The sequence below is a fragment of the Notamacropus eugenii genome, chromosome 5 (assembly GCF_028372415.1).
Source record: "Notamacropus eugenii isolate mMacEug1 chromosome 5, mMacEug1.pri_v2, whole genome shotgun sequence".
Classification (NCBI taxonomy): Eukaryota; Metazoa; Chordata; class Mammalia; order Diprotodontia; family Macropodidae; genus Notamacropus; species Notamacropus eugenii.
The window spans coordinates 25661782-25689010 of record NC_092876.1 but is presented as its reverse complement, the minus strand read 5'-3'; the positions used below and the strand labels follow the sequence as shown (position 1 = coordinate 25689010).

Here is a 27229-nt window from a genome sequence, read left to right as displayed (position 1 = left end):
AGGCCGGAACTGCCACATCCTTGGCCCAGCATGGCCAACCCTGCCCAGCCTGGGCTGAAGCAGTGGGTCAGGGATGGGGTTTGTGGAGTCCTCAGGCTACCCGCAAAGGCCAAGCTGCTCAGGGTCAACCACCAGCACAGAGATTGCTCTGGGAGGCTTTAAGTGGTAAGCCCAGGGATTGGGTTAAGCCCACCCTAACCACCTGCCGTAAGGCTGCTGGGAAAGCCTGTCTTACCCACTTTCTAACTAAAGGGTATTCAAAGTGGGATTTTTATCCAGCTCTCTGGGCAGCCCCTCAGTCATGCCTACTACCAGAAAAGCATCACCAGGGCTGACACCTGGGACTCCTTGTTAGATTAGCAAACAGGCCCACAGAAAGGCCCAGGCCCACAGAAAGGCCCAGGCCAGAGATGGAGTTTCATTAAGACACCCTAATTTTCAAGGCTGCTATGGCTGAAGAGGCAGCTCCCTGTACCCCCCCCCCCCCTGCATGGATGGATTCTACTCATGGGACAAGTGACAAACCATGACAGAGCTGACCCACACTGACACCCAGCTTCTTTGTCCCTTCCAGCTAATATGCTGGGAGTGGTATCCACAAAGTTGCTTGGCTGATAACACCAGAGGCAGAAGGCACTCTGAGGGCCTTGGCTGGGGTTCCAGCCCAATACCCCCTCACCCTCCTGGACAGCATATCCTTGGTTCTCATTAACCATGGTGGCAGCTGTTAGGTCAGAAGGGCCCACGGGCACAGATGAGTTAGAGAACTTCAACCTGGGAAGAAGCCTGACTTCCACCCCAGATCACTCATGTCTTTAATTCTACCCCCAACCCCAGACCTTGCAGGTGAAAACCCTGGCTGATAAAGAAATGACCCAGACAGTTACGAACAAGGCAATTTATTAATGAATCTGGCATGGTCTGTCCTAATGTTTCTTGTTGGCAGCTGCTACCTGGAAGAGAGAATGCCAGGTAACGGTGAGGGATTGGGCAAGCCTGGGCTTTGCTGCCTGCCCTGCCCCCTCAGACAAAGACCTTGGACCGCTAAGCTCCCAGGCCAACCAGAGCAGAAAGGGGAGCCCTATGACCCAAGCCTACCCTCCCACCACTCCAGACTGGGAACCCTGAGGGAAGAGGTGTCCATCCCAGGATGGGCACTGGGGGATGACTGCACAGGCCCTTCTCCAAAGATTGATGGCACCTTTTGAAGCACACTCCCAGTGTGTGAACATCAAGACAGAGGAGACCAGGTGTCAAGGCCTCCCCCCTCAACTTTAACAGACACAACATGATGATAATGGTGAGAAGGGCAGAGCTGCTGACCCTAGGCTTAAAGGTCAGGGAGGGGAACCACGCAGGATCTAGCATGCCCTCTGCAGTTCTCAGCTCTGCATCATGACCCCAAGCACAGAGAGGGGGAGATGCCCTCAGTGAACCGACCCCCCTCAGGCCTCACCTGTCCGGCAATTCTGTCCAGGTCTCTCTGTCCCTGAGGTGTCAGCTTCCGGCCCCTGGGGGTGGATGGAGAGCAGGTTAAGGTCTCACTCAGAGGGCACCGGATGCGGGGGCTGCTGCCCCACCCCCACCACTTCCCACCAGCCCCAGGGCGGCCCAGAGGGACCCATGACCCCTCAGTCCTGCTCAAGCTACCCAGGTTCAGCACCAGCTGACTGCCTGTCGAAGAGCTCGTGGAGGGAAAAAAATCAATCGGGAGAAGTTAAGGAGCGGCCTAATGAAACCCGGCAGTCACTGAATCACCTTCCCGGGGCCGGGGCGCCCCCCGGTGTCCACGGTAACCGTGCAGGCCCCAGCGCCTGGGTCCCATCCCCCTCAGACTCGAGCCAAGACTGACCGGGTCGCTCGGCCCTGCCTTTCAGGGAGGCGCAGGGCCGGCTCGGACAACGACCGGGCCCAACAGCGGCGTTTGCTCTGGGGGAGCCGACCCGCCGGGGGAGGGCGGAGCCCCGAGGGCCCCCCTTACCCGTCCTGGTCCTTCTCCACCATCTTCAGGCCCTCCAGCGCCTGCAGGACCCTGCGGGCCACGCTCTTGGAGCCCCGGCTGAAGTGGCTGGGCATGACCCCGTTGCGCTGGCGGCCCCCGTAGATCTTGGTCATGGATCCCACGCCGGCCCCGCCGCGGAGGTACAGGTGGCGGGCGGTGGAGGCTGGGGGGAGGGGCTGGTCAGAGGGGTCCGGCCCTGCCCCCCCCCCCCCCCCCCCCCGGCAGGATTCGCACCCAGGCCCCACTCACCAGCCCGCGTGTAGAACCAGTTCTCGTCGTACGGCGCCAGCTCCTTATGCTTGGCCAGCTTGACCGTGTCCACCCATTCGGGGACCTTCAGCTTCCCGGACCTGGGGGGAGGGGCGTGGGTGACCGCGGGGAAGCGCAGGGACCCCCGCGCGGGGCCGGGGGCGCGGCGGGCGCACGGAGGGGCGCCTTCTAAGCCGCGCGGGGGGCTCGGCCGCCGGCACCCGCACGGAGGCCGGAAGCGCACGGGGGGACACTGAGGCACTCACTTTTTCAGGAAGGCGGCCAGGGCCCGCACGAACTCCTGCTGGTTCACGTCCTTCACCGTGACTCCGGGCATCTGGGGGGGCGAGACCGGGAGGTCGGGGGGCAGTCGGGGCCCCCGGGGTCCCCCTCCCTGCCCCCGCGGCTCCCCTCCCCCGCCCGGCCCTCCCGGTCCCAGCTCCGGCCGCACGCGCCACTCACGGTGCGGGCTCCGCGCGGCCAGCCAGAGGAAAGGAAGAAACGGGGTTTCCCAGCCGCACAAGAGGGGAGGGAAACCTCGCGAGAGCCACTCGTCCCGCCCACGGCGTGTCTCGCGAGAACAGCCAGCGCTTTGCTCTCCAGAGCCGGGCGGAAGTAGCTTCTTGGATCCCGCCCGTTCCCACCCGGGAGCGCGAGTGAGGGCGGAAGTGCTTCTGCTCTCGCCTCCCCGCCCTCACCCGGCGTTTGTGGCTGCGTGCGTCACGTAACTCCCCTGGGTCCAGGCATCCCCCTGTCTCCGTGCCTTTGCCCACGCTGGCCCTCTTTCTTGCCCGCCGGTTCCCAGCCTGACCCTTTCCTTCCTCCTGCTGCCCAAACCAGGTGTGGCGGCCTTCCTGGAGCCTCCCCAGGCCCGGCCTCATGCCACCCTAAATGACCCGAGGGTGAGGCTCCAGTGAGCTCAGATCAGTGAAGCGCTTGGCACCGCCCGAGGCGCCCAGGAGGTGCCATACGAATGCTTACTCCCCCTCCCTGGCCTGGCCGCACAAACGTCAGGGCCCGTGGGAGGTGCGGCACCCACCCCGCCCCCACCTGGGGGGCAGGACTCCCCTTCCTGGCTGTGTGACCCTGGGCTAGTCCCTTCACCCTGGGGGCCTCGGTGTCCTGGTCTGTAACATGGGCTGGAGAAGGAGATGGCCAGCCTCTCCAGGATCTGCCAAGAAAGGCCCCCGTGGGGTGCTGGATGGCTGAGCAAGGAGACAGGGGCAGGGCCAGGGTGTGGGGGGGAGGCAGGAGAGGGGGCTCCTGCCCTGAGCCTCCCTGAGCCTGGAGGTCCCTGAGGGGCTCCAGGGCATCCAATGGGTCAGGGACCCCAGGGGGCCAGCGCCCCTACATCTGCAAGCTCTGGCGGTGCTGATGCAAGGTAACAAGGTGGGAGGCTGGGCCCGCCAGGGTACAACGGGCCCTAAAACCAAACAGGGTTTGATACTTCACCCACTGACAACAGGGAATGGGTTGAGGAGGCAGCCCCCGGGTCAGGCCTTTGCCTTTCTCAGGAAAACGCACTTGCCCTCTTGCCCAGCTGCATTTTGGATTGCGTAGGCTCCCTTTAGAGTAGGCACCCTTAACCTGGGGCCCGTGAACTTGGTCATCAAAAAAAGGTTTTGCTGACCACATTTCAGTAGAATTGGTCTAGGTATTTTACACATTTGAAAACAGTTCTGGGAAGGGGTCCCAAGGCTTCCTCTGAGTGATTTGATGTCAAAGGGTTTCAAGACATGAAGGAGGGTAAGAACTCCCAGTTCTGTGTTTAATGAGGCTGAATCCACCAAAGGATTACCTACTGATCTGTAGCTTCCAAATTTTATTTAGAAACATCTCCCTTTTTTCTTTAAAAAAAAAAAGGTTCCTTGCCCACCCTTGCTGCCTTTCATAAGCCGATGGCTCCAGTTCACTTCCTTTCAGTAAGGTAAGATGACAGCTTCAGAGCTAGGTGGAGCTGAGTGCAAATGTGGCCTCACAGCTTTTTTGCTTCAGTTTTCTCTACTGTACAGTGGGGATAATAACATTAGCACCTGCCTCCCAGGGTTGTTTTGAGGATCAAGTGAGATAATATTTGTAAAAAGCACCCAGAGCCAAACAAGCTGAAGACACTTCTCTGTGGGTAGCACCCAGGGCGCTCCCTTCTCCCACCCTAGGGCCCCAGAATGGCTACCTCAGGTCCAAGGTTCCCCATGGGTCCTCATCCACCTAAAACGCTGGCCAGTGTTGCACACCTCATTGCCATCTGCTTGAGGGGACCCCATCAGCGGCTCTCATGGGGCCTTCCCCCAAGGGGGCTGGTCATCGTCTTGGGCCCATGGTCAGGTGGCCTGGAGGCTCCTCCTCTCTACAGAACCCAAGCGCTGCTGATCTCAAGGGCTCCTCTGGCCAACTTCAGTCGGCTTTGGTGGCCAGAGAACCCCTGGGGAATCTCAGAGGCCTTTTCAGGGCAGAGGCAGGACCCAAACTGTTTTCATAATAATACCAAGATTTCATAATGCAGTAAATCTCAATAGATATAACCTACATAAACAAAAGCCCTTTGGGGGGGGTCCTCATAATTTTCAACAGTAACAGCTAGCGTCTCTATGACATTTACTATGTGCACATGTGCTGTGCTAAGTGCTTTACAATTTTTATCTAATTTGGTCCTCACACAACCTGGGAGGGAGGTACTAGTATTGTCCTCATTTTACAGATGAGGAAACTGAGGCAAGTAGAAGTGATTTGCCCAGGGTCACAGAGTTAGGAGGCATTGGAACTCAGGTCTTCCTGACTCTGTGCCTGGTGCTCCCTGGCCCCATCGGGCTACCTAGCTGTGAAAAGGAGGCCTGAGACGGAAAAGTTGGAGACCTGCTGTGTGGTAAGGGCAGGCCAGACAGGGACCAGCTCTTCAGGGAGAGTTCACCAAACCCAGCTGACAAACGCCCAACAGCGTGCCTCGCCCACCCATTTCTTCTTCAATTCCTGCATCTTCTTCTGTGCATCGCTCAGCTAGTATTTATTAAGCCCCTACTATGTGCCAGGCACTGTGCTAGGCACCAGGGATACAGAGAAAGGCAAGACAGTCCCTGGCCTCTAGGAGCTCCTAGTCTAACAACTACAGACAAACACAACGTAGAAGGGAGAGATTGGGGGTAACAGGAGAGGGAAGGCACTAAGATTACAGCAGCCTGGGAAAGGCTTCTTGCAAAAGAGGGGGTGCTGTGGTTTGTCTGTTTCTGAAGCAGACCCATGACATCCCACAATGACATGTGCGTGCTGTACCTGAGTGAGGCAGGGTCTCATTCTCCTCCAGGGGCATCGGAGTCCGGTGGCAGGACTTAAGGTCTGACAACTGCCAATGGCCCTGAATGCAGGGGAGGACCTTGGCCTGTCTATGCGAAGGTCTTTCCCAGGTCTCCATTTGTCTGAGGCAAAGCCCATTCAATGACTGAGGGCAAGGGGAGAACTGAGACATGAAGGAAGCCAGAGAAGCCAGGAGAGGGAGAGGAGGAGCAGGAGGAAGGCACCAGGAAAGACCTGGAGTTAGGATATGGAGTGTCTGGTGGAGGAACAGAAGGTGGGTTGCTTCACTGAATCATAAAAACTAGGAGGGGAATGAGGGGTGAGGAGGCTGAAAAGGTAGGAAGGGACCAGATTGTTATGGGGCTTTGAACGCCAAGTAGAGGACTTTCTATTTGATCCAGGAGGTGACTGAATGGGAAAGGCAGGGAACTGATATGGTCAGGCCTGATTTTTTGATGGAAAACTGAACAGAGGATGGAGTGGAGGGAGATTTGAGATGAGACCAAGTCAAAGGCTCTCAGTGTCACTGGTCCCCTTTGAGAATGAAAGACTGACCACTACCACCACCACCAATTTCAGTAGTCCAGGCCTGTACCAGTGTGGCTGCAACGTCAGGAGAGAAGGAGTCATGTTTAAGAGTTGTGACGTATGATCAATATCAACTTGCTGGCCTTCTCAAGGAGGCAAAGAGTTGTGTAATTTAAAACTACATGACTCGACCCATGTGGGATATGAGAGAATGAGGAGTCCAGGATGATGCTTAGGTTGCCTGGGTGAGTGGGAGGATGGTGATCCTTTGATAGTAATAGGAAATGAGGGGGTTCAAGAGGACTGGCACCTCTAGTGCAAGGGCTGCTGAGGAGGGCTGCTCTCCCACCCTTGATGTCCACCTGTTACCCCATCTTCACCTGTGGTTCTAAGAAGCTGTAGCATGTGCAGTAGCCACACTCAGTAAAACTGTCTGACAGATGGGCCAAACCATTCTGAGGATAATTGAGGGGCCTTAAACCCATTGGTGAGTTAGGGGGATGTCCACCCCAAGCGTGTGAAGATTGCCCTACAGGGTGGATGAGAACAATTTGTTCCAGGGGTCATGAAGGCAGCTAGAGCAGGTGCTGTGGAGCGCTTAGAGCTTAGTCAGACATCAAAGAGGCCAAGGTCATCCCCTGCATCCCAGGACAGCAGCAGATGTCTTAGCTTGTGTTCTGCCACTGGCCTGTGATGACTGGAAGAGAAAGTGAGGCTGACAAGTTTGTGCAGCCTTGCCTCACTTCAATCCAATTCAAGTTAAGATATCACCCTGGGATGTCGCTGGTCCTCTTCAAAATGAAAGATGAACAAATAGAAATCAGAAGAGGGGAAGGTGTGAAAAGGGCAGGTAGATGGTGAAGTGGATAGAGTGCTGGGCCTGGAGTCAGGAAGACTCATCTCTCTGAGTTCCAATCTGGCCTCAGACACTTACTGGCTGTGTGACCCTGGGCAAGTCACTTTACCATGTTTGCTTCAGTTTCCTCATCTGTAAAATAAGCTAGAGAAGGAAGTGGTAAAGCACTCAAGTGACTTTGCCAAGAAAACCCCAACCACAAAGAATTGGACACAGTTGAAAAAAACAACTGAACAAGGTCTGAGAGGACAGGTAGTGAGCTTAGTTTTAGACATGTTGAGTTTAAGATGCCAATAGAACATCTGGTTTAAGATGCCTAACTGACAGTTGGAGATATGAGACTGGAGGTCAGGAGAGAGGTCAGGCCTGGACAAATAGATCTGAATTTGAAGTCATGAGAACTGATGAGATTACCGTGAAAAATAGGGAGAAGGCCCAGAACAGAGCCTTAGGGAACAGTCACTGTTAATCAGGCAAGCTGTGGATGAAAATACAGTGAGGGAGAGAGAGAAGAATTGGTCAGATACATATGGGAAGAGCCAGGGGAGAGCAGTCATCAAAACCTAGAGAAAGCATCCAGGAGAAAAGGGGGACTTGGCAGTCAAGAATGGGGGTTGAGAAAGTCCGTTAGATTTGGTAATTAAGAGATTTGGAGAAAGCAATCTCAGGTGAAAGATGAGGTTTGAAGCCAGACGGTGGGGTTAAGAGAATGAGAAGAGAGTGGCAGAAGGCATCTGGGTGATGCGAGTTGGGGCATGGGGAAGGAGAGGTAGCTTTCGGGGAATTTTTTCAGTGACCCATAAGGCAAGGTATAGCTGAGAGGGTCAAGGGGCAGGGGCAGGAGGAAGGGTCCCATAAGAGGCTCGAGGAAGGATGAAGAGGTTAGTGAGAGGGCACAATTAGTTAGGGAGGAATAAAAGGATGGAGCTTGGGTACCACAAATTTGCAGTGGGCCCAGACAGGAGAGTTTTGTGATTTTCTCTACCCTCACCCAGTAGCACAAAGAGCAGAGATAAAGGCAGTGGGAGCGATCCAAGGCTGGGGCCCGGTGGGGCAAGACTGTGATGGGATAAAGGGCAAGGTACTTGACAAAGTAGACCTGAAGGAAGAGGGTAACCAGTGTTGAGGGGGTGACTTGGAGGTGCTAGGATTGGAAGGAGTCCTAAGGGTTAAAAAGAGAGTTTGGGGTCACAAGGCAGAAGAGGTAGGTGACAGGATGGCAGATGGTCTTGGCTACTCTAGGAACTGAGAGAAGGGCAAGAAGGGTTAGCAGAGGCTCCCACCCCCACTAGTTGGGCTGGCTTTGCCTTTAGTTCCATGGTCACTGACAGACTTGAATTTTATTTCATTGAAAAAAAGGATTGTATTTATGTAGGCGTTTGATTTTGGCCAAAGCCTCACATCCTCTTGAGAAGCCTGCACTAGGCAGGTTCTAGACATGGCACATGACGTGGTGCCAATGACATCAAGCCCTGGCCTGATACAAAGCCTCTCGAATGAAGTCTATGAGCCCTGTAAGGGGTGGTGGGAGGTGATTGGGTAATTCCTGCTTACAAGGTGATGACCTTTGAGGGCCCTGAGCGTCTGCCAGGCTTCTGAAAGCACCCCTTCTCGAGCACAGCCAGTAAGAGGACAAAGGACACCCACTCTTGTTTAGGTCTCAGAGACAGACACCGGCACAGGGTGATTGGCTGGTTGGGAGCCTCTGAGGAGACACAGTCCCCGAGGTGCCCCCGAAGTCACCCAAGACTTGTACAGGGTGTGACTGAAGAAGAGCATTATTCATGACCCGCCTCCAATTAGAAAAGGGAATTTCCTGGACAGCAGGGTCCTAGAATCCACCATCTTGGGAGAGAAGTCCATAAAAGCATGTGCATGTGTTCTGTGTTTTAGACAATAATAAGAAATGATAAGTCTGGTGCTTACCAAGTGCCAGGTGCTGTGTGATGGGATCTCATTTGACCCTCACAACAACATCCCTGTTCTTATCCCCATTTTACAGTGGAGGACACTGAGGTAGACAGAGGTGAAGTGACTTCCCCAGGATCACAGAGACAGGAAATATTTGAGGCAGGCCTGCTGCTCTGTGGCTCAAGAGTGCATGCACGCACGCACAGACACACGCACACAGACATGCACGTACACACGCATACACAGACACACACACACGCACACACACAGGCAGGTGCCCACATTGTACCAGGAATGTCCATGTACAGACATGCCCACACACTCATGTTTACAACCACATACGTCCATGCACAAGGCACACTTACACATGCAGATGGAAGGCCTCCAGGTCTCATAGCACTTTATTGGGGAGAAGGCCCCCCCCCAGGAGAGGGCAGAGATCCAGTTCATACCACAGCCCACCAACATGCTGATTCCTTGTCCTGTTGTGGAGGGCTGAAGCCCTCAGCCCAGCAGGGAGATGGAGCCAATGCGACCGATGTGCAGGGCCACTGGGGCTGGGCTGGGCCACGGTGACTCGCCCTCAGCTTCCTTGCCTTCCTTTGGGGTATCAGCACCTGTGGGTGGGAGGGGGAGGGGGTGGGTCTTCTCTTTCCATGGGCCTATGACCATACCTGCCTCTCTGAGGCTCGCAGTGTAGGTTAAGTATAGACAGAGTCCCAGTGACTTGCCTAAGGTCACCTGGAGCTAGTGAGAAGGGGGCTAGGATTAAAGAGCAGCCCTCCTGACTCCAAACTCACAGCTCTTCCCTTGGCCTCCCACCATCACCTTCTGCCAGTAGCTTCTTCTTCCTCCAGGTTGGCTCACATCCTACCAGAGTCTTGTTCCCCCAGAACAGAACATGAGTTTTTCCGGTCTATACTGCTCAGCCTGGCATTCAAGGCCTCCAGGATCTCTACTTTACTCCCCAATCCAACCCCTCACTCCTAAGACCTCCCCCTTTTCCAAGGCTCCTCTGGGCTCCTCCGATCTTCTGACTCAGATTCTTTGCCCTCGAGAAGCCTTCCCTGACTGTCTTAGACCACAGTGTACCTGAGGGACTGCCAGGGTGGGGTGAGGACCCCCGGGCAGGGGAGGGGGGGCCAGAAGGAGGTGGCAGATTCTGAGGGACATAGGAGGAATCGCTCAGGCCCATCAAGGCTTCGGCAGCTTCCCACTGCAGCTGGTCCTCTTTGGAGGCTGATGTGCAGGCCAGGGTGGAGGTCTCGGGGGCCTAAGGAAGAAATGAGGGAGGCAGATTTTGGCCTGAAACTCATGCAGTGTCCCCATCTCTCCCTCAGTCCCTCTGTTCCCTTTCCCATCCCTACTTGCCCTTCCTAGCCTCCAGTTCTTTCCCTTGGCTCTTTGCTCCCCCAGAAGTCAGCTCTCACCTCCCTGGTCTAACGCAAAAGCCTATTGGTGCAGACAGCAAGGCTTTCTAGCCCTGATGTCTACCCACGGCCCAAGCCCTCAAGAATTCAGATATTTGAGTCCCCCTGCCATAAACCCTTGAGAAACTCCAGGTTTCCAGAATCCCAGGCTCCTCTTTCCCCAAGACCCAGACCTCAGCCCTGCCCCTCCCTGAAAAACCCAGGCACCTGAGTCCCCCACCCCCTTCCCCTCCTAGAACCTGGGGTTGTAGCAGCAAGGGGTCTGGGAGGGCACAGGGCTCCAGAATCAATGTTGAGCATCTAGAATGGGAAGGAGCAAAGGGGAAGGGAAAGCTCAGAGTCTTGACTGGCTCTGGACCCTCACCCCCGCCCCCTTCACATCCTGCGGGTCAGCTGTCCCTTCACAATATCTTCTGCGTTGATGTGATTCTCTCGCTCACACAGCCACCATGTGTTCAGACTGTCATTTTCTGGACTATCACCACAGCCTCCTATTTGGTCTCTCTCCTTTCCAATTCATGCTTTACCCAACTACTAAAACAGCCTTTGTTGTTAATGGCCTGACCATGTTACTTCCTGGTTCCCAAACCCTTTGGAGCTCCCCAGGACCTCTAGGAGGAAATGCACCACCTCAGTTTATCATTTAAGGTCCTCCATGTGTCCCTTCAGCTCCTCAAAAGCGAGGACTGTCTCTTCCCTTTCACTCTGTTCCCAGTGCCTGGAACACAGTAGGTGCTTCATAAATGCTGACCAACTCTACACTCTATCTCCAACCTTGGCAGATGGGTGGTACAGTGGATAGAGTGCTGACTCTCAAGTCAGGAAGATCTGAGTTCAAATTCAGCCTCAGATATTTGCTAGCTGTGTGACCCTGGGCTAGTCACTGCTGTCTTTGCCTCAGTTTTCTCATCTACAAAATGGGGATAATAATAGCGCCTGCCTCCCCCTGGTTGTTACAGGGATAAATAGGAGCACTTGGTAAACATGAAGGCTTGTGATGCTTATTACCGTCTTAATCATTATCATCCAGTCTGATTTCACTTTTCTCATGAGGAAACTGAAGCCCAAAGGATGCAGGGACTGCGCAAGGTCACCCAGCTGGGGAGGGGCAGTCAGGATTCAAAGTCAGGCCTGTGACCACCAGTGATTGAGCACGTCCCCCCCATGCCCACCAGGCCTCGACCCTGCCAACCTCTTCTGTTATCAAAGAGGGAACTAAGACATCGAAGGAAGGATTGACTCAAGAACCCACAGAGAAACAGAGGCAGAACCAAAAGGAGAAGCCGAGTTTTGTGACTGGATGGGATGGGACGTGTCCTTTCCACTAGAGAATCCCTCACCTCTACAGACAGCTATTCCTCCTGCATTAGCCACTCATTAAGGCCCTGCCTTTGAAGAGTCTGCATTGGGGCCTCTGCAGCAGAGACAGGGCACACACACACACCCGTTCTGGGTGTGACGGGATAAAGAGAGAGAAGACTGGGCCCTGGGAAAACCTATAGGGGATCAGGGAAACTCCAGAGCGAGGCCGACCTGAAGGCCACCCTCAGAAGAGGCCTGAGCTCCAAAAAGCAAAGGTGAGGAGGAAGCCACCCAGTCTGAGGCCCTGCAGCCCAGGGGGTGTGGTCCAACCAGGAAGATGTGGAGAGGACGGAGGGATGCAGAACAAAGGTGGAGCCACAATGAAAGCAGCACATATGTGCACTTCACAACGATGTGATCTCATTTGATCCAACAACCCTGAGAGGCAGATCCTGGTATCCCCATTTTACAGATGAGGAAATCAAGGCAGGAAGAGGTGAAGTGACTTGCCTAGGGTCATACAGCTAGAAAATGTCTGACAGGATTTGAACTCAGGTCTTCTGCAACCAGGCCTGGTGCTCTGGGCACTGTGGCACCACCAGCTGCCTAAGGGGTGATTTGGCTCCTTCCAGGCCTAGATCTTATGGTCCACACTGACACATGCATGTGCATGCACACACACATACACTCCCCCCACCCCATATAGCCCTTCTTTCCCACCCACAGCTCAGGGTCTTGGGACTCACGGCTGAGCCAGGCTGGGAAGCCCAGAGGGTTCCCCTGGCACAGGGGCCATCAGTAGCTGGCACTCTCCTGGGCAGACTGGGAGTGCTCCATGGTTGGTCAAGTGGAGGGAGGAACCTGAGTCAAAGCCTGGTCCGGGTGGGCAAGGAGAGAAGGGGCCAGGTCAGCACTTGGGTTTCCTCCCAGGTGGAACCTGCTCCTTGTGCTCTTTCCAGCCCCTCATTTCCTCCACTGTCTCATGAGGGAATGAACATGGCATGGTGGGGGTTGGGGCTGGGGATTGATCCTCTCCCTCCCAGGCTTGCTAGAAAACAAGTGCAAAAGGATATGGACTCTGACCCTCCCTCCCACTCACTGGGGAATGGGTACAGGAGGACATGGGCCTCAATCCCCAACCTACCCCAATTCCCACTTTCTCACCAGGGAATGGGTAAACGGCGATGCCAGGCTCCTGGTACAGCAGATGACACCGAAGTGGAGGAGACACTGACAGGGTGGGAGGAAGCCAGGGCCCAGGGTGCCAGGACAGTGGCAAAGCGTCTAATGGCCCACTGAGCAGCAAGGTCTGGGAGGTGCTTTCCTGGAAAGGCATCGGGCAAAGGGGAGGTTCAAGGGTCGCTAGGAGCCAGAGTGGGAAGGGTAATGGTATCCAAGCTGGGAATATGGAGGAAGGTAGAAAGGAACCAGCCATTGGTACAGAGGATAAGGTGGGCAGTGGCCAGGCTGAGACCCTGGAAGGAGGTAGATGGGAAGTATCTGAGCTGGGGGCCCATCTTACCTTTTCAAGGGGTGTCAGCACAGTCAGGGGAACTTCCTGGAGGGCCCCCTCAGACTGGGAGCCCACATTCTCCTTCTCAGCTGGGGAGGATAGGAAACATCTATAGGAACCCCTGCCCTTAGATACCCACTCCCCTCAATGCCATAATAATAATCTCTCACAACCAGCCATAGTATTCCTCATCTGGGATGCTATGGGGCAAACTTTATACCCACCCCCAATTTTGCCACAGGGTGAGTGGGAAATGCTGGAGAGGGGAGGGACTCTCTGGGGTCATAGTTTGCCAGTGACAGACCCAATGCTAGCACCTCATGTGTGTGGCCTCCCAAATCACATCCCAAAGTCATGCTTTACCCAGCTCCCCCAGATTCCTTCTCACCCCTGGGTATTCCTCTCTTCCTCCTTCAGCCAGGGGAGAACATTTACCAAGTACCCGTGGGTGGGAAGACCCCCATTTTCCATGGGTAGAAATCTCCAGGGGAGCCTCCCCATTTCTTGGTAGGCTCTGGGTCAGGTGTTTTTTCAGCTGCGCCTCCTGCTGTCTCCGAAGGGCCACTTGGGCAGCCATGATACGCCTTCGTTCCCTGAAAGAGAAAGAGTCAAAGGTCAGTGGCCATTTAGGATTGAAGGCCTGGCATTCTTTAGTATGGTAGCTATGGTAGGATCCTGGGATTTGGAGTCAGATGACTTGTGTGCAAATTCCTGTGCTGCTACTTACTACCTGTGTAACTGTCACTGACCTTTGGGCCTCAGTTTCCTCTACCGTAAAATGAGATGGTTGGGAACAGATGCTGTCTCCGATTCCTTCCAGTTTTCCAAATGCTACAATCTGTTGATCCTAAGACTTAAGACAATAGCTAAGGGACAAAAGGCTGATGCCCTCAAGGAAGACTGCCCCCTCCCCCAGGACCCATGTAAGGGGCAGTAGGCAGAGAGGGAGCTTTTAGGGCATAAGCTACATCCCCCGGGGTGGGGATGTTCTTAGGATACTCACAAGATGAGGATGCATTTATGACATTCGCAGTTCTTGAAGAGGCACAGGTGCTTGTGGCCCTTGAGAGCGGCAGTGATGCCATGGTTGCGACAACGGGCACAGGTTGGAGCACGGCTCCCAGGCTGGCTAGTGGGGGGTGTGGCCCCATCTCCAGTGGTAGATTTCAAAGGGCAGTGCTGGACACTACGTGCCCCACTTGTCTCCATGGAACTGGGAGAAGATGAGGGAGTAAGGATACCAGCCAAGCTAGAAGAATCCCAGCCCAGCCATTCCCTGAGCCCTGTTTCCCTGATGGACAGTGTCTCTACCCACTGCCCGACCCCAGCCTACCCCCTTTTTGCCTTAGACACTCATACTCTCTCTACACATAGTTCCTTTCCTGTATCTCCCTTTTCTTCAATCATTTCTCCTCATGTACCCCCTCTTCAGGTATTCATAATTAAACAGATAGTAGAATAAAATATATCAGGATGGAATAATTATAATAACTCTACAGAAACAGTATGACATATGGCATATAACATTAATTCATTGCAATTATAATAACAATTTCAAATACATCTTTGGGTTTAGAACTATAATTTTATTGATGTAGGAAACTCCCAGTGTGGAAACCTCTTCACTGATGCAGATGGCATCTCACGGTCTCAGAGTTATCCGAAGCACCGATAGGCTGGAGGTGAAAAGAGAAGCGGGTCGTAGTGCGTTACTAAGTGACACACACCTAGTAACTGCCAGACTGTTCCTGACTCCCAATCTAGCCTTCCCTTCTGACACTGTTGCTGATTTGTTTATAACGGCTATTCCTGGTGCATTTCTATTGTTGTTCGGATGGCACCTGGCATTTTCCAAGCAGGGAGAGCTCTGGGGGAGGAGACTGCCACTCCCAATAGTGGTCAGCACTTGTCTGACAACTAATTATTTCAGACATTTATTAGCTCTGTGACTGTGACTTAACCTCTGTCTGCCTCAGTTTCCTTATCTGCACAATGGGGATAATAACAGCATCGACCTCCTAGGGTTATTGTGAAGATGAGATGATATTTGTTAAGTATTCAGTCAATGATGTAATTATCATTATTATTCTTGGGGAGTTGCCTACAGTACTAATGAAACAGTCACACTGTTAGGGCATGGGGGTGGGGTTAGATGCTATGACCCTTGAACCCCGGTCTTCCCACTCCAAGGCTGACTTCTCTTATCTACTGTATCATACTGCCTCTTGACTGGTGTTATCTGGTAGAGGATTTAGTTTTCTAATTATCATAATCCTCTCTGTAGCTGCAGGCTGAGTTGGGTGCCTCTTAAGGTCTAGCTGGGGCTAAATGTGCTCATGTGATGCCATGAGCCCCTGAGTCTTTGAAGGCTACGCCAACAGAACCCAAGTTCTGGTAGGAAGCTGTATTATATAATGTGACAAAAAAGGCACCAGATGTATATTCACAAGACCCAGTGACCTTGATTTAACATATCTGGGCCTCAAGTTCCTCCATCTATAAAACAAGGAAGCTACATGAGACTATGCAAAGATTCCTCGTGACTACAGCTCTGGTTCTAGCCTTGCACCAGCCTGGCTAAGTGCAGAGATGCCCATCATCCCTGGGAAGGAATTATCTGGCCCCAACAGCCTGTGAAGAAAAGACAAGGAAAAAGGGCCCTCACATTCATTTTACTGTTGCTACTCTAAATGTGACATCTCTGTCCCGTGCTATGAGATACTACTGGAGAAACTGAGTCACATAAATGGTGATGTCCACGCTACAGACAGAAGTAGAAGATGTGAGGAAGGTGCAGCTCACAGGTTTTCTCGGAGAGTCAGACACAGCAACTAATTTTATTAGGTACCAAAAGTAACCTGCATGAACTGCAATGTCACTTAGGATTAGCCTCAGCCAAAAGACCATTCCTAAGACAGCTGTAGAATATGTGTTAACATAGATCAAAGAGAATGAAAAAGTAGAGAAAACCTTGACCAAGTCCTCCAGTTCAAGTATATGCTGGAGACCCTCATGTGAACAGTGCCTGAGGGGAAAGGGCAAATCCCATGCTGGAAAACACTGAGGTGTGAAAGCAGCCACAGGCTAGCAGACCACTCAGAAAGCTCATGTCTGTATATCATGAATATTTTCTCTAAGGAGACAGTTGGAAGACAGGTCAGAAACCACAAAACATCATAAAAAATTAAAATAATTATGTCTAGGTAGCAAATGACAGCAAATGACTGCTTATTTACATGAAGTCATTAAAAGTCAGCTGTCTTGGTGCAGTCAGATCATCAGTCAGCTGAAGCAAAAGGTCAAAATCAATACCAAATTAAAAGAAGGGTTATGGACGAGAAGACACTGTTTGCAATTACAGTAGCTCCAACCTAACTTACTTGAATGAGCTACTTTTACTGCAAAATAGGAAATGGAGATGCAGCGCAACCCAGGAAGCACAGAGTACAGCCTGACTTGGCAGGGACAGGACCCTGAACAAGCTTCAGGGAACACCAGCTGCAGTAGTTCCCAGACTGCTCAACTCACAAATGCCACAGACAGCTTCAAAGGTCAGTGGGAGGGCTCCTTCACCCAGGAAAGGGGAACTCAGTCTGGACCCCTGGCAGCAGCCACTGCAGGGGCAGCTTCCATTTTTGGAGCCCTCTGCCTAGAGCCCCTGCGGGAATTGAGCAGCTGATCTGAATCTCAGGCTTGAGCTTGGCCCTGACAAAGAACTCAAAAGTCAAGTAACTGGCTGGGAAAATGCCCAAAAAAGGGAAAAAGAATAAGACAATAGAAGGTTACTTTCTTGGTGAGCAGGTATTTTCTTCCATCCTTTATGATGAGGAAGAACAATTTAGGTCTTCAGAGGAAAACCTAAAAGTCAAGGCTTTTGCATGCAAAACCTCCAAAGCAAATATACAATGGTCTCAGGCCATGGGAGAGCTCAAAAAGAATTTTGAAAATCAAGTAAGAGAGGGGGAGGAAAAATTGGGAAGAGAAATGAGAGTGATGCAAGAAAACCATGAAAAGCAAGTCAACAGCTTGCTAAAGGAGACCCAAAAAATGCTGAAGAAATTAACACCTTAAAAAATAGACTAACTTAACTGGTAAAAGAGGCCCAAAAAGCCAATGAGGAAAAGAATGCTTTAAAGAGCAGAATTAGCCAAATGGAAAAGGAGGTTCAAAAGTTCACTGAAGAAAATAGTTCTTTAAAAATTAGAATGGAGCAGATGGAAACTAATGACTTTATGAGAAACCAAGAAATTACAAAACAAAATCAAAAGAATGAAAAAATAGAAGATAATGTGAAATATCTCAGTGGAAAAACAACTGACCTGGAAAACAGATCCAGGAGAGACAATTTAAAAATTATGGGACTACCTGAAAGCCATGATCAAAAAAGAGCCTAGACATCATCTTTCATGAAATTATCAAGGAAAACTGCCCTGAGATTCTAGAACCAGAGGGCAAAATAAATATTGAAAGAATCCACTGATCACCTCCTGAAAGAGATCCTAAAAGAGAAACTCCTAGGAATATTGTAGCCAAATTCCAGAGTTCCCAGGTCAAGGAGAAAATATTGCAAGGAGTTGGAAAGAAACAATTCGAGTATTGTAGAAATACCATTAGGATAACACAAGATCTAGCAGCTTCTACATTAAGGGATTGAAGGGCATGGAATATGATATTCCAGAAGTCAAAGGAACTGGGATTAAAACCAAGAGTCACCTACCCAACAAAACTGAGTATAATACTTCAGGGGAAAAAATGGTCATTCAATGAAATAGAGGACTTTCAAGCGTTCTTGATGAAAAGACCAGAGCTGAAAAGAAAATGTGACTTTCAAACATAAGAATCAAGAGAAACATGAAAAGGTAAACTGGAAAGAGCAAACATAAAGGACTTTCTCAAGTTGAACTGTTTACATTCCTACATGGAAAGATAATATTTGTAACTCTTGAGACTTTTCTCAGTAATTGAGTAGTTGGAGGCATTATACACACACACACACACACACACACACACACACACACATATACACAGAGAGCACAGGGTGAGTTGAATAAGAAGGGATGATATCTAAAAACATAAAATTAAGGGGTGAGAGAGGAACATATTGGGAGGAGAAAGGGAGCAATGGAATGGGGCAAATTATCTCTCATAAAAGAGGCAAGAATAAGCTTATTCAATGGAGGAGAAAAGGGAGGAGGTGAGAAGGAAAAAGTGAAGCTTACTCTCATCACATTTGGCTTAAGGAGGGAATAACATGCTCACTAAACTTGGTATGAAAATCTATCTTACACTACAGGAAAGTAGGGGAGAAGGGGACAAGTAGGATGAAGGGATGACAGAAGGGAGGATAAATGGGAGGAGGGAGTAATTAGAGGTAAACACTTATGGGGAGAGACAAGGTTAGGAGAGAGAATAGAATAAATGGGGGGCAAGACAGTATGGAGGGAAATATAGTTAGTCTTGCACAACATGACTATGATGGAAGTCTTTTGCATAACTACACATGTATAGTCTGTATTGAATTGCTTGCCTTCTCAGTGGGGATGAGGGGAGAGGGAGAAGGGAGAGAACTTGGAATTCAAAGTATTAGGAACAAATGTTGAGAATTGTTTTTGCATACAACTGGGAAATGAGAAATACAGGTAATGGGGTATAGAAATCTATGTTGCCCTACAAGAGAGAAGATGGGGATAAGGGAAGGAAGGGGTGTGATAGAAGGGAGGGCAGATTAGGGGAAGGGATGATTAGAATGCATGGTATTATGGGGTAGGGGGAGGAGAGAGATGGGCAGAAAAATTAGAACTCAAAATTTTGTGGAAATGAATGTTGAAAGCTAAAAATAAATAAATATTTAAATTAAAAAAATAGGAAATGGATAAAGGCAAGGTTAGTGGCTTTGATTATCACTATTTTTTATAAAAGTATAATGAAATAAACCAGTGACCACAACACAGAGGCCCAAAGAGCCTAGAAAACACCTCAGCAATTAAACATTCGTTCTCTTTGCCACAAACTTTAGTGAACAAGCTCATCCACAAAACATGGAGACGAATGGGGAAAAAAGCCCTCATGAAGGTCGGTAGAGAAAAATTATGCACAGTTTCACCTCCACAAACCAGTGAGAGGCAGTGAAGGGGAAAATGAATCTTCAGAAAGCCAAGCCAGATTGTCCCAAGAGCATTCAGAGATAAAAATGGCAAGACAAAAAATGGAAGCAAAATGGAAAAAATGCCAGCATTCTTTTAGGGGTCTATTCCCATCTCTGATAGCAGGGGCCTGGCCACATTTCACTTTGTTACCAGATGAGCTCTATGAGGAAGCAGAAATGATGTCTCAGAAGAAGTCAGAAAAAGTGGCTGGCCAGGACTAAGTACACAGAGAAGAAATCTGTGCTGAAGGTAACACAATTTTGTAAGTACTGAGGAGATTGATTTTTGAGATCTCAAAGAAGGGAAGACGCCAAACAATTGGAAAAAAAATCTCAAATGGTATTATTACCAAAAAAGTCGAATGAGAAGGCATCAGCAACTACTGACCCATATGCCTACTTTCTCATCTCTATAAAATCTTTATGAGAATGAACTTCATGTATTGAGGGCATTCTTGATGAAAATCTGACAAGGAAAAAGGCAGCCTTTCACAGCCAATTTTCTATAGCAGACCACATCTTTACAGCTACACAATTGACTGAAAGACAGATAATACAAGGTCTCTCTGTGTTTACTGTTTGTTGATTATAAAAAGGCATTTGACTTGGCAGTGAAAGCTGCCTTAAAGGCTCTTTTCCAACAAGTATAACACTCCCATGCATATGTTAAAACCTAACACTATCCTTTAATAGACACCACAGGAATAACTTTGTTCAACAAATCATTAGTGATCAATATCAACTAATCCATAAAAGAGTGCGACCTCTGCTTTCTAGGAGAATGCCCAACTTGGAATCTAAACAGAAGAGGAATCTCCTGGAGAAGAGGAGCTCCTGCAGCTGCTCCTGTCATTTGGCAATGACCTTGTTTTGATTGCATTAGCCCCCTCCCCACTGCATTAATCAGATCCAGGCATACTCAAAAGAGATTACCCTCACAATCCACAAAGGAAAAAATCAAATAAACAAGTGGATGAAGAATTTCTACTGCACAGACCACACCATACAATTGTCCGGGCAGTCCACTGGGTCAGTCTCTCAGTCTATCTTGGACAGGCACTGAAGAAAGATAATAAACTGGGCTGGGCACGGAACAGGAGGAAGTGTGTGGGCACTGAAGAAACTGGACAGTGCTCAATGACCTGAAACTTCCCTGACACCAAAAGCCATCCTTTTTAACGCTAGGATTGTCTCAATTGTGCTATACGGCTGTGAATCACGAAAGGCCACAACCCTCCAAGAGTAAGAATCCTGAGTGGCCTAAACAGTGGAGATAATGTGGTAGGAAAAAGGTGGGCTGATCACACAGCAGGAGAAAGATGCCAGATAGGGGGCCGAATGCTGCCCTGGGATCTCGGATTAGAAGTCCTAGAGAAAGGCTTCCAGGGCCCTAGATGGATATCCTTGATGGAGGAGTATGGGGCAAGATCATGAAAACAAGAACTAGCAGATATATAGGTTGTTAAGGTTTCCAAAGTGCTTTACAAATATTATCTCATTTTACAGGAGCAAAAAATCTCACAGGCTAAGGAATAGATGGATTTTGATTTGCACTCTTGGAGGGAGTACTCATATCTATGTGATTCGCTGAAATACTGAAGAAAGAATGGAATAATATCAAACATAAATCAATTAAAACAAAAATCAAACATAAAATAACAGAATAATGATATTTGCACTACCTCTGAGGAGTTTTGTGAATAAAGTACTTTCTAAACCTTAGGTGTTAGAGAAATGTGATACAGATGATTTCATAACATAATGGAGTGACGTGAATTTTATTATAATTTTTATTCTAGTGTTTAGTAACATTTCCCTTCCAATAAACCCCATGAAATAAGCAGTGCAAATATTCTTGGCCTAATTTTCTAGAGGAGGAAATAGAAGTTCAGGAAGGTACTGCCCTTTGCCAGGGGTTTTGTGGCTCCAAGCCACTCTCTGCGACATCCATGTCTCAGTCGCTCCCTTAACCCCATCTCTACAGTCCTTTGCCCTTCTCCGCATCCCAAGCCCACAGCACTGCGCCTGGCACGCAGTAGGTGCTTAATAAATGCCTGTTTTCTCTTTCTCTAAGCATCTCCTGTTCTGTCCCCTACTTTCCAAGGACCCACTTGACCTGTTTCTCTCCAGCGCCCTCATTCTCCAAGCACAGCTGCTCCCTCCCTCCTTGCAGTCCCCTCCACCCCTGTCAGGGGAGGCCTATCCCAGCTCCCACTTTGCAGAAGCCTGCTCTTGGCTCAGCCCTGTTCCCTCCTTCCCCCATGCTCCTGTCCTCCAGTTCAGTTCCCTTCCTTGCTTGCCTAAGACTTCACAGTACACACTTGCAGCCCCAGAGGGAAGAGGAATAAATGGGGTGAGGAGTGGACAAGGAGAAGGGGAGGAATCCATGGAGGAAGGGACCTGAAGGCAAGGAAGGAGGGGATCCCAAAGGAGGGGAGGGAGGCAGCTGGTCGGGAGAGACGCTCAGAATGGAGAGGGGAGGGAGGCGGATAGGAAGAGGATCCCAGAATGCCAGGCTGGCGAGGCCCTGAAAGCCGTCTTGTTCGGCTCAGGGCACCGGGCCTCTTCCACAGCAGCTCCAACAAGGGCTGCCCTAGCCCCTCTCACCCTCCCAACTCCTCTCCTCCGGGCACCACCGCCTTTGTCCATGCCCTCCCTGAGAGTGGCCCCCAGGTGGGTGTGCCACAGAGGTGGGCACCTTCCCCTCTGGACACCGTGTGTGGCGGCTGCCCGAGGGGATGGCTCGGAGGGAGCTGCTGAGTCTCGAGACCAAACCCTGGGCCTGTCCACGCCATCTCACCCTGACGGCTCTGCCCGCTGGTTCTAGGCCCGGTATCAGCTCTGCCACCTGGTGCACTGGGCACCCCATGCCCTCACCACTCTGACTCGATGCCCGAGGCTGAGGACTGGGCCCCCTCTCACAGCACCTTCTCTCTGGCCGCCAGGGCTTCACGGATGGCCACTCTGTGCGCCCCATGCCCCCCGGCCGTGCCCACCCGGCCGTGCCCACCTGGCGGGTCCTCCTGACTCGGGCCCATTTCCCATCTCAAAGATATGGTGAGAAAGCCCCCGCAGAGGCCCGGGCAGGGGCCCCGTCTAACTCGGGCTGCCGGGCACGGCCACGCCCGTGGGTGGCCCCTGCCCACCGCCCTGACCTTCCCGGGGTGGGCGAGGGTCCCCCCAGGCCTCCCTGACCCCGGGGACCACCGCACGTCAGCGCCCAAGCCTGAAGCCAGGGCTGTCCGAGAAGCCGCAGTGAGGGCCGGACCCGCGTGGTCCGCCCACGAGCGCTCGGGCTCCTCCCTCCCCGGGCGATGCCAGCCTGGCCAGTGCCCCAGAGGGCACGGGGGGTCACGGCCACCGAGGCGGCTTTGAGACCCCAGGGCTCGGGCAGGCGGGGTGGGGGAGGGGCCCCGGGGACATTCCGGCCACGTGATCCTCGTGGGGGCCCACTACTGTCCCAAGGCGGCGCCACGCTCCCGATAACTTCACGTAACACGTGACGCTGACAACAACGTCGCGCGGGGCAGAACAAGAAAGCAGTACCAGCTAAGAATGAGCCCGGGAGGGCTCTGCAGAGGGCACGTGGCGGGGCTGGGGAGGATCCCGGAGAGGGGGAGGGGAGGGTGCCGCGAAGCGGGGACGGATTCAGGAATCACCAGGGAAGCAGAAGGGGGGGAGGGTCCCACTGGGTGTGAGGGGGTGGGAGTCTCTGGGTGGGCAGAGATGTGGGAGGGGGAATGGAATCATGAGGGGGGCCGCGAGCCCGCGTCCACGCGGGACGTGGCCGGGCCAGTTACCTCAGCCTCCTGGAGAAGAGCGCCCGAGGGGTTCGGGGGACGCGGAGCCGCAGAAGCAAGAGCGGGGGGAGGGGCCTCTGTTCGCGTCCGCCTCCTTCCCGCCTTCCGAAGCCTCCACCAATCGTCTCGGAGCAGCGCCGGCGCCGGCCAATGGGGCTTGGAGTCGACCTTCCCGCTCTCCAGGTCTCAGCCAATGGGGCGTCGAGCCGAGTCAGCGGGGGCCGAGGCGGCCAATGAGGCGTCGAGGACCGAGTTCAAACCCAGAGCAGCCCCGCCCCGGGAGAGCTTCTACGGACGACACCCTTGCTGCCCCGGACGGCCCGGGGGCGGGGCCAGCCTGAGCCGCTGCACGAGGAGGAGGCCGAGGCCCGGGACTTGACCTTGGGGCCTTTCCACCCCCATGCCCCGCTCTGACCCCCACGTTCTGATCACGTGACCGCCATGGTGCCCTGTGGCACCCCGCGGTGGGGATTCATCGGAGCGCACTAATTGTACTTATTGATAATGTGATAAATCATACCGATTGTAGGCCACGCTAGGACGCGGCGATAATAACAGTGATAACTGAAAATGAGGACAGCCCCGCAGAGCCGGGGTGGGGGCCGCGATCTGGGGGAGCCGGGGTCCCCACAGGACCCCCCTGGAGCAGCGGGCCCTGGGGCCACCGAGGCCGACGGAGAACCCGGCAGGGCCCTGAGCGTACAGAAGGATAGAGGGGTTGGACGGGTGAGGTCCACGTGCCTGAACCCGGGCCTGCCCGCCCGCCCTCGGGTGCCTCGTCCTGAGAGTCAGGGCCGGGAGGGGCCTAGAAGGGGGGGGTCGGGGCTGGGAGGGGCCTAGAAGGGGGGGAGGGGTCGGGGCTGGGAGGGGCCTAGAAGGGGGGAGGGGTCGGGGCTGGGAGGGGCCTAGAAGGGGGGAGGGGTCGGGGCCGGGAGGGGCCTAGAAGGGGGGGGTCAGGGCCGGGAGGGGCCTAGAACAGGAGAGGTCGGGGCTGGGAGGGGCCTAGAACAGGGAATGTCAGGGCTGGGAGGGCCTAGAACAGGGAATGTCAGGGCTGGGAGGGGCCTAGAACAGGGAATGTCAGGGCCGGGAGGGGCCTAGAACGGGGCACCTTGCATGGGGAATGTGTGAGGATGAAACCACCGAATGAAGGGAAAGGGGATCCTGCGTGAATCCAGGAGGGAGAAGTGGAAGCTCTTCTGGGAGGGAGAGAGCTGCCACCTGACCGGACATACTCGGTGCATTTGGGCCGGCCTTTGGCCCCTCTCCCTGCCCTGCCTCTCCCTGGGCCTGGTGGGCAGTGCAGGCACAATAAGGGGTGCAGAAACATCTCACCTTGGGCTCTCCCCACCCCCGCCTGCCAGAGCCAGGACGCAGTTGGGGTCTCAGCAGGTCACTGGGGAGTCCGGAGGCATTAGTGTTTAAGGTCTGGATCCTAGGAAGAAAACAGGGTCGTGGACAGGTCAATACCATAGGCCCAGGAGGCAGAGGGTTCTGAGGAGTCTGAGGGAGTGAGAGTCACCAGGGCAGGGGGCACCTCCCGGAGAGCCAGAAGCAGTCCTGCTCCCACCTCTGCCTGGAAGGAGGGAGAAGGAGGAGGGCAGTTTGTGGGTGCATTGGATGGCCACCGGGACCAAGATGGTGAGAGAGACAGAGAGAGAGAGAGAGAGACAGAGACAGAGAGATAGAGACAGAGAAAGAGAGAGACAGAGACAGAGAGAGAGACAGAGACAGACAGAGAGAGAGACAGAGACAGACAGAGACAGAGACAGAGAGATAAAGAGACAGAGAGAGAGACAGAGACAGACAGAGAGAGAGGAAAGAGAGAGACAGAGACAGAGAGGAAAGAGACAGAGACAGAGAGATAGAGAGAGAGACAGAGAGAGACAGAGACAGAGATAGAGAGAGAGACACAGAGAGAGAGATAGAAACAGAGACAGAGAGATAGAGACAGAGAGAGACAGAGAGAGAGACAGAGACAGAGAGAGGAAAGAGAGAGAGACAGAGACAGAGAGAGAGACAGAGACAGAGAGAGGAAAGAGAGAGAGACAGAGACAGAGAGATAGAGAGAGAGAGACAGAGAGACAGAGACAGACAGAGAGAGAGAGAGGAAAGAGAGAGACAGAGAGAGAGACAGAGATAAGGGGAGAGGGAGAAGGAGAGGGAGACAGGAGGATAGAGATAGAGAAACAGATACAGAGGGAGAGAGAGGCAAAGACAGAGAAAAAGACGTAAAGGAAGAAAGAAAGTATGAGATGAGACAGAGAAGAGGGAGGTGGAGACAGGGACCGACAGGGAGGGAGAGGAGGATAAAGAGGGAGAAAGATAAAAGAGAGGGGGAGAAACACAGAGAGAGAGACCGAGTGAGAGGGAACGCACTCTTAACCCAGGGCCAGAGAGCCAGGTGTCCTGACCTCCTGTTCCCTTTCCCCAAAGGTTCTCAGCTTGGGCCTTTGGGCCCTGCTGTACGTCTCTGAGCCTGACCCTGCCTCTGGAGGGCGCTGGTGATGAATGTCACCTCCTTGGAGACTGAAGGCTCCATTGTCACAGTGCATGGGTCCTTCTGAGCAGGGGAAGGAGTCTTGCTCCAGCAAGATCTCAGACCCAAACATGCTGGGCACTGAGGGCCCCTGGGGGAGGGGGAGCTGGGGCAGCTGTTTGGGGGCAGAAGGAGAGACACATTGTATCCCTCCCTCTACCCCAATAAAAGACAAGATCTTTGAGGGCAAGGACTGTTGGTTTTTATCTCAGCACATCTACTGCTTAGCAGGTGGGTTTGTGACCATCATAGAAAGGATTCCTGGGGTGGGATCTTCTCCCCCCACCCCACCCCCCCAACAGCAATTACTCTGAATTGCAGCCTTAGGGCATCACCAGGGACCATGATGGGGTGGGTGAGTGGTTTGGTCACAGGACCAGAGCCAGGTCAGAGAGTCTGGGTCTTACTTATTCTGGGGCTGTTTCTCTCCACTGAAGTTTATATGGCCTTTGGACTTGAACAGGGTAAGTGCTTAATATCTGTTGAAATTAACTGAATGGCATTGCCCAAGCAACTCAGTAGTCATTGGCAGAGATGGGCTAGAACCAGGGCCCCTGACTCCCACTAGAGCCATGCCAGTAGTGAATTTCCCTCCAGAGAAAGGGTCTGCTGAATTTCTCTCACAGGCAGAGGGGTAATTCTAGGTCTCTTACACCTGGGTCTGCTCCTCCAGCCTGTGTAATGACATCAGAGGCAGAGCTGCCATCTTGAAGCTGCCTTCCCCCCGGGTAACCTGGGGCCAAAGGGAGAGGAGGCCATGGGAAGAGAGAGGAACATGCATGATGGTCACCTGAGGAGGCCCGATCAGGATGTGGCAAGACAAGGCATCTACTAGGCACCCTTTCCTGCCCACAGTGATGCCATGGGACCCTAAAGATAGAAAGAGGTAGCAGCTGGGAGCCTGGGCACCTGGATCTCTGAATAGGTGGTGCCAGAAGGCTAACTCTTGAGGGATAGGCATCTGGAGAACCACCCCCAGTCAGGTTATCTGAGTCACCAAGAGGAGTAAGAGATGGGGATCAGAATTCCCTTGAGGGGATGAGAACTGAAAGTATTAGGACACATAGGCAAGAACAATTATAAGGAGAACAATTATAGATAAGAATTCTTGGGTCTCCAAGGCCTTAGGGGTTGGTGGTTCAGGATGCCTAGGTCCCTAAGGCAGGGGGGTAACTCTGGGTGGTTGAGGAGGCTGCAGTTGGCATCAGCACAGTCTTCTGACCCACCTCCCCAGCTTCACAGGTGATCATATTTTTAGTGTTTAGGCCCTTTGGTTACTTCCAGTTTTGGCCCCAGGTGAAATTTCACTCCCTTATACCAAGACTTATAACAAGTGCAGGTTTCAGTGCCTGGAAGGGGAAAGGCTTGGCTTAGCACCTGCTTCTCTTTCCCTTTGGGGATCCAGGTCTCCCACCCCTTATCTCCCACCCTAGCCTGACCCCCTGGGAGCCTTCCTGAGGCATTAGCCGGGAGGAGATGGTGCTGTGGGAAATATGAACCATTCCATTTGCTCTGAGGTGGATCAAATGCTTCTCAATCCAGCCCTGTGGTCCCTAGTGTCTCCATCCTTTTGGGCTGTACCCAAATTTGTTTCAGCCTGGAATATGGACCAATCAGCCAGGATGGGTCTCAGGGCAGGTTCATGTCAGAACCACCATTCCCAATT

At 52.5% G+C, this 27229-nt stretch overlaps 2 protein-coding genes across 4 annotated transcripts in view; both read right to left on the bottom strand.

The window, feature by feature from the left end:
• Positions 1-883: 883 nt before the first annotated feature.
• RPS19 (ribosomal protein S19) overlaps positions 884-27229 on the bottom strand; it is a 66677-nt gene continuing 40331 nt past the window's right edge. The window contains exons 1-6 of one of the 2 annotated variants that reach the window (XM_072607863.1): positions 2714-2900; positions 2518-2588; positions 2252-2352; positions 1982-2165; positions 1457-1511; positions 884-953 (exon numbers count right to left, since the gene is read on the bottom strand). In XM_072607863.1, the coding sequence (XP_072463964.1) occupies positions 927-953; positions 1457-1511; positions 1982-2165; positions 2252-2352; positions 2518-2588 (438 nt within the window). In that variant the 5' untranslated portion in view covers positions 2714-2900 and the 3' untranslated portion in view covers positions 884-926. Of the gene's footprint in view, positions 954-1456; positions 1512-1981; positions 2166-2251; positions 2353-2517; positions 2589-2713; positions 2901-27229 lie in introns of those variants that run through there. The other variant, XM_072607864.1, reaches the window with a different exon arrangement.
• On the bottom strand, positions 9218-23455 carry DMRTC2 (DMRT like family C2). 2 transcript variants are annotated; one of them, XM_072607856.1, is made up of 9 exons: positions 23025-23455; positions 14083-14292; positions 13515-13672; positions 13089-13168; positions 12731-12890; positions 12313-12439; positions 10504-10564; positions 9927-10107; positions 9218-9451 (listed from the first exon to the last, which is right to left on the bottom strand). In XM_072607856.1, exons 2-9 carry the CDS (start codon positions 14286-14288, stop codon positions 9339-9341), a joined length of 1086 nt encoding a protein of 361 aa, XP_072463957.1. In that variant the 5' UTR covers positions 14289-14292; positions 23025-23455; the 3' UTR covers positions 9218-9338. The 2 variants fall into 2 exon arrangements, with proteins under 2 accessions (XP_072463957.1, XP_072463958.1); XM_072607857.1 differs by lacking the exon at positions 23025-23455 and having other exon boundaries at positions 14083-14369.